The sequence below is a fragment of the Aedes aegypti genome, unplaced genomic scaffold (assembly GCF_002204515.2).
Source record: "Aedes aegypti strain LVP_AGWG unplaced genomic scaffold, AaegL5.0 Primary Assembly AGWG_AaegL5_hic_scaff_315_PBJ_arrow, whole genome shotgun sequence".
NCBI classification, from domain to species: Eukaryota; Metazoa; Arthropoda; class Insecta; order Diptera; family Culicidae; genus Aedes; species Aedes aegypti.
Genome location: NW_018735977.1, coordinates 1 through 6779, shown reverse-complemented (window position 1 = coordinate 6779; position 6779 = coordinate 1). Strand labels below are relative to the sequence as shown.

The window sequence follows — 6779 nt, the reverse complement described above, 5'->3', positions numbered from 1 at the left end:
TCAGAAGGATATTTTTAAGAATCTCAATGGAATTTCTGAAAAATACCAGAACAATTTACGGTTTAATCTCACGAAAACTTCCGGTGGAATTCTTGAATGATATCCGGAAGAATGACAGTCGTATTTTTGGATGAATCTTAGCAGGTTTTACAGCACAATCACAGCAAAATTTATTGAAAAATTTAGAATAGAAAGATATCTGAAAAAAAAACTCCAACAGGATTTTTGTAAGAGTCCCAGGAGTATTTCAAAGATATTGGCGTAAAAATCTCAGTGGAATTTCTTGAAGAATTTCAGAAAGATTTCCGAAAGCATCTCAAGTCATTTTTGGAAGAATACCAGAGGCATTCTCATAAGAATACCAGAAGTATTTCCGGATAAAAATCTAGAGTTATTTTCGGAGGAATTCTCGAAGAATTCCTAGTAGAGTCGTACATTTTTTGATAAAATCCTCTTTAAATATCCAAATGGATTGCATCAGGATTCATGGTAAAATCTTCCATAGTATTTCGAAAACAATTTTCAAGAATTTCAAAGAATTTAATTTCCTGGATTTCAAAAGTAATCCTTAAGGAGATACACGCAAAATCACATACAGAGTTCTGCAAAAAAAATCCAAAAAGATGTCCAGAATAATCGCAATGGGATATCCGAAAGAATCTCAGAAGTAATACCGGAATGGTAACGTTTTTTTTTGGATGAATCCCAAAGCGATATCTGGAAGAAAATTCAGAAATAATCTCAAGATTTCCAGCAGAACAATCCCAGAGAGGATTTGAAGGATTCATGAATGATTTAAGGAAGAATCCCGGGAGACGCTCCCAAAGAATTCTAGAGTACTTTCTGGAACATTTTTTTTTTTCATATGATTTATATATAAAAATACTTTGATTCAAATATATTTCTTGTGTAGCATTAAGTTTGACTACAGACATAGCTCGTAACATCAATAATAAATTAAATTTATAAATTTTTTAAAACACATCCAAATTAAATAACAGTTCAAAGAGTAAAATACCATTCTCATGAGTTTTTGAGAATCATATGGTCGGTGTTTAGACAGACCAGACTAGATGAATTTTGGAGCTCTAAGGATACGTAAAGAACTCCATCAATTTTAAATCTTCCATGTTATTTTGATACAAATGTATCATCAAATAGATAATTTCCATTATTACAGTAAATATCTATAATATTTTGATGTTTCACATGTTTGGGGTACATTTTTCTTACTCGATTGAAAAAAACACTTGGTTCAGTCTGTCTGAACACCGACCATATCTATGTTTGCTATTTTATATTTAAATACTTCAATTGTGCTGTATCAATATTTACAGGTAATTATAATAAATAAGTATGTATAGAACAATAACAATTTTAATTTATCCCCATAATTGAACGACAATATTAATTAGAATGAGCCTCCCCCACATCATCCCTATCAGGAGAATTTTGACTCCCAATATTTTTTTTGCGGTGGTTCAGAATTGAAAATATCAAAAGTCTATTGTAACCACATCCTTTTTGTTCAATTGCATGTGGTGTTATTCGATATTTAAAATAAGATTCGTTAAGCCGAACATGTTGATCCTTCCACAAGAACCAACAACAAGCATTGCTTATGTTAAGAGATTTTATCGTAATGCACAACCAGCCTAAACGTTCTTCCCCTTTTGTATATGTACTAATTATAATTTCAAATTATTTTAATTAAATTAGTTGTGTTGTCTACTATTGTACACGGCAATATGTTTCAAAATAAGTGGAGCTGCTTTTAAAACAAACTTTAACATCGATCAACCAAACCATAGAATATCCAATAGCGAAAAATAATAATAATAACCGATCATTGCAAATCGAGCCGAACTGGCGCTCTTTCCGTGCGCACGCGCTCTTTCCGTGCGCACGCGCTCTGTCCGTGCGCACGCGCTTTCTGCAGAGCTGTCAAACAGACTTTTGTGCCTTCCTTCTTTCGCTCTCCTTCAACTCAACAACTCAGCACGATCCACCTCGCGGTGGATTGGTGAGCTGTCTGGTTGTTGCAGATGAACACTTATCGTGTAGCGTGACATCATCATTGACAGTAAGCTTGCAACTCACCAGACAAACGATAGGTGTAATTAACAACAGGACTCAAAGCTATTTTGGTGACTTTAACATCACAGCTTAGAGAACGTTTCCTCATTACTACGAACAGAGTTTGCTCCTGATGAGTTCGCGCAAGGTGTTTGAGTGGTACAGAAGCTTGCATCACTTTTAGATCCTTTTTGAAGTTGCGTACAGCGAATTGGCGTAGAATGTCTTAGTGCTGGCTCAGTTCTAGGGGTTTCGATACTATCAGCTGTTGGAATCAATTGCATAACTTCGGTGACTTTTTTCGAGATGGCATCTAACGCTTCGGCGACTGATCGAAGCACAGTTTCCCCTTGCTGATCGAGTCCAGGTTGTTGCTTACGCTGACCACGGTGGAAGTCGGAGAGACAGTCATCACACAGCCATATAACGTTTTTCTGCAGGCAACAAACACTAGTCTCTGAGAGGCCAACACACGCTGCGTGAAATGTCGCATAGCACCTTCCCTCGCAGACAACAAAAAGATCTGTTCTGCAGTTTACAGGTAACGCACACTTTGGGCAAGACATGATATCGAGCTTCACAAACAGACAATGGTAGAGTTGAACGGGATACTAGAACTGAGAATATTCCACTTTTTTCGATGTAAACGAACTATCAGAGTAGTTTTAGGAATGACAATTGATTTTGCCTCAGTTGGTTGACGATAGTAACAGCTGATGATGAATTTAAGCTGCGTGATTACGGAATTAATCAGCGATAACTAGCGATCTACGTGGAGCACAACAACACACAACGATGTTATAACAATATTCGATTGCACACTCGAACAATATTATGATTGCACACTCGATTAAAATCACCCGAAAATGAGTAAACACATAGAGATGTTGACTACGCTAAAAGTGGTCCCGTGCCATGGGTCTGGTAAAAAATGAAGCTGCCGGTAGAGGGGTTAAGAAATGTGAAGAAATTTAAAGACATGTTTGACCGGGGTTGGTTCACCCATTTTTAGTCGCGAATAGAAATCCTTTATATTATGGATCCGACAGAAATAAGGACAAACCTTTTTTTCAAATATATTTTTTCTCAATCTCCAAGCGTCGCGACTAATATTTGAATAGTGCGCTGTGTTCATTAACATCGTAAGAATGCAGCGCCACACATGTCATTATGACAGTTATGTCGGGAACGAGTCACACGTCGCGTGTCCCACACGCGCGTTCCGATTTGGTGGGCGCGCTACAATAAGAGAGATTCGCGGAAGCTGACATTTCTGTCAAAGTGTGAGCTCAATCGAGCAGCGAGAGCTGTCAAAGTGTGAGCCAAACGAACATGCGTTATGTTTGTTTTGAACTTTTCTTGAGGAGTAATGTAATCCGCTTGAAATTATTTCGGTAAAAGTAATTTTGCATGAAGCAAAAAAATGAAATGTTTTACTTTTTTGAATTTTTGTCAATGCGATTTTAAGTTTTTGATTTTTTCGGCTGTTTATTAGTTTTGATAATATCATATTATGTAGCTCGAAAATAGCAATTTTTAACACCCACCCACCCCCTCGTAACGCTTTTTGTATGACTATTTTACAAATTTTGTATGACCTGTAACATTACCAGGACACCTACCCACCCCCTTCAGCGTTATGAAATTTGTGAATTAGCCCTCAATGTTAATTTACCTGTTCACCAGAACAAAATTTGTTCGGATAATTTCGACTTTAGCGGAAGAACCCTCGAAGGAAAGCGAAAAAGCAAAACGTTGAGAGATTTCTCACCGACCGGCTCTTTCGGCTCTCCGTCATTCGCGCATTCTCTCTCGAACTGTCAGAACTCGTTTCGCCTTTTTCCGACGCGCCCTTCCATGCGAGTTAAGTAATCGTCTGCTTGTCCACTGGTTGGTTCCGGAGGCCGTTCGTTTAGTGTCCGCGGAATTCTGCGATTCATCTAGCGTGTATACGGCCATCAATGGTTAACTAGATAATTAAGACCGCGGATCAAACGGTTCGCGAGTGCTGTGAAAAAAGAAACCATACGGAATGAAGTAGAACGAAAACATCCGACAACGATTATGTTGAGAAAATTGACCAGCAACTCATCGCGATGGACGACGACGCATTTAGGATCTCTGTGGCAGGAAGTTCGGTGGACATCCCATCCGCCGTGGGTTGATTCTTCACCACCATTGCCGCCCACTAGCAGCTGTTAGCAGCGGTGTCATTCTTCGGCAAAAGGAAGAATCGCCGGTGGAGTCCAAATAGCGGGTGGGAAGCTGGCCAATCTACGGTGCTGGCCGGAATACAGGTTGCACAGTGCTACCAAAAGGAGGAACTTGGGGGAGCTAGTTTTAAGGGATTATAGTAGCAACAACATTAGTTGATAAGAAACCGGAGCCAAAAAGTTTGCTGCAGAGCATAGTTTCAAAATCCGTACGCGAGGCTGATGCGGAATTGACCGCCCCATAGGATCGTGGCTTTCTCTTTTGGCCTTGCGGATGGAGTATAGCGCTGAGCGCACCGGCCGGATGTTGGCCCGATTTTGTGGACGTTGACCCTGTTTGGGGCGGGTGCGTTTATCATGAGAGGAGCCGGCTGCACGATAAACGATATGTGGGATCGAGACATTGATGGAAAGTGGCCCGGACCAGGAATAGACCGCTGGTGGCCGGAGAGCTGACTTCGGCCGATGCTTGGTTCTTTTTGGGAGCCCAGCTAGGTGTGGGCCTGTTGATCCTGCTTGAACTGAACTGGTACTCGATTGTTCTGGGGGCCAGCTCTTTGGGGCTAGTCATCATCTATCCGCTGATGAAACGGATAACCCATTGGCCACAGCTGGTGCTGGGGATGACCTTTAATTGGGGTGCTCTGCTGGGTTGGAGTGCCACCCAAGGGTCGGTCATGTGGTCCGCTTGCCTTCCTCTTATGTGGCCGGCGTTTGTTGGGACCATCGTTTACGACACGATCTACGCCCATCAGGACAAGGTGGACGACGCCCTGCTGGGGATTAAATCGGACGGCCATTCGGTTCGGGGACAACACCAAGCTGTGGCTGAGCGGATTCTCGACGGCGATGATCGGTGGCCTGGTGGCGTCCGGAATGGTGTGCGAGCAAACGTGGCCCTACTATTCGGCGGTTGGAGTGATTTCTGCGCATTTGCGCATCAGGTGAGTGAGAGATGGGTGAAGGTTGTTTTATTTTTCGTTTTGGTTGTTTGTGAACTGTTCGCAAAATAATCGCGTTTGTAAGCATATTTCGTTTCTCGAGTATATGCACTTGTGGCTAATGAGTAACTTTATCAAAATATTCGATCCAATCAGTTGGAATTGTGTTGGCACCATAGATCAAATAGAGTTGCTATTACGCAGAACACTTTTTACCTACGTGAGCCATAGATCAGCATCACAATCAATTAAAATCGACGTTAACGGCATTTTCTATGTTCCTTAGAAATAAAATGTCTAGGGAAAGTGTACCAGTTATGGCTATAGTGGTTTCCTATTTGGCCATATGTGTGTTTTTCGAAAACTTCCACATTTTGAATATTTTTGAAAGTTTCAACATAAAGATTCATTTGATATCAAACTACTAAAAACACACAAAATTGATTAAAAATTTGAAAATAATCTAATTATCACGAATGGCAAAATAGGAAACCATTATGTCCATAACTGGTACACCTACCCTAGCATATTCCTAGAAGCATTGATTTTGTTTTTCTGGAAATCACCGGAAAAGGCTTATCTTCAACGAAATCCTCTTCTTGATCAAAACGCTTGCTTTCTTCAGCTAGTAAACGCTGCTTCACAAGTTTCCAGGTTCAATTCGGCCTCCGAGACGTTCTCCAGAGCCGTTACTAAAGGGTCGTACGAGTCTGGTAACGTCAAAATAACTTGCGAAACCAGATCGCTGTTCGGCCATCGTGGCTCCAGTGGTCTTTAATTTCCGCACCAGTCCGTCGAATTCCAGCAAGTGTAACCTCATATCCGCACCTCCTTTCATTCGCAAGCGAGCCAGTTGCTTCCTAATTATTGTTGGCTCTAATACAACAGACTTCGCATACGTAGCTTCTAAACTGATCCGCATCTCCTTTGCGGTCACTTTTTCTCGAACGATTTCGAGACACTCGTCCGAAAGGCATCCTACCAGTAGAGCTTTTGAGATCTGGTCCTTTTCTTGAAACTTGACTTTCTCGACTTCTGCTTCCGGAGCTACTCCGGTGAGAACTTTCGTGACATTCTTAGCTTCAAGAAACAACCTGAACCACCTTCTTCTCTTTTCAAGAAAGCACAAATTACAAGAGTACCGTGCTAACATTGTTTCCTTCGCTATTTGTTAAGACCTCACGTTTGAAGAAAGCTACTACCTTTCCCTTCATTAGTCTTCAGCTTTTTATTAAAAACCAGTTCTTTTACTTTTTCCGTGCTTGAGTGAATTTATTTCCCATGCTTCGATATCATTACAAAATATTGTTTTAAAACTCCAATCAACCTGAAACGTGACTCCTTCTAATTGTTACTTCAATACTGTGGTACTCCAGATCATGGTTAATGGTCATTCTAAAACACATCGCGACTCCTGAAATCAAAGAAACACGAATGCTATCTTCCGCACACCATTCCGTATCACTCATACTAGACTAGAACTACACATTTAGTCTTAATTCTAACCTCATTGACAACGTGTAAACATTTCAGTGCACCACTTCTCGTT

At 40.8% G+C, this 6779-nt stretch overlaps 1 protein-coding gene across 1 annotated transcript; it reads left to right on the top strand.

Moving 5' to 3' along the window:
• Positions 1 to 4172: 4172 nt before the first annotated feature.
• On the top strand, positions 4173 to 5225 carry LOC110681058 (4-hydroxybenzoate polyprenyltransferase, mitochondrial-like; the record flags this gene model as incomplete). The annotated part of the gene is given in 7 exon segments (XM_021856823.1): positions 4173 to 4232; positions 4488 to 4517; positions 4519 to 4545; positions 4547 to 4606; positions 4608 to 4695; positions 4698 to 5080; positions 5082 to 5225. Coding segments are annotated over 7 exon segments (792 nt in total), but the record flags the coding sequence as incomplete, so codon positions are not given.
• Positions 5226 to 6779: the final 1554 nt, after the last annotated feature.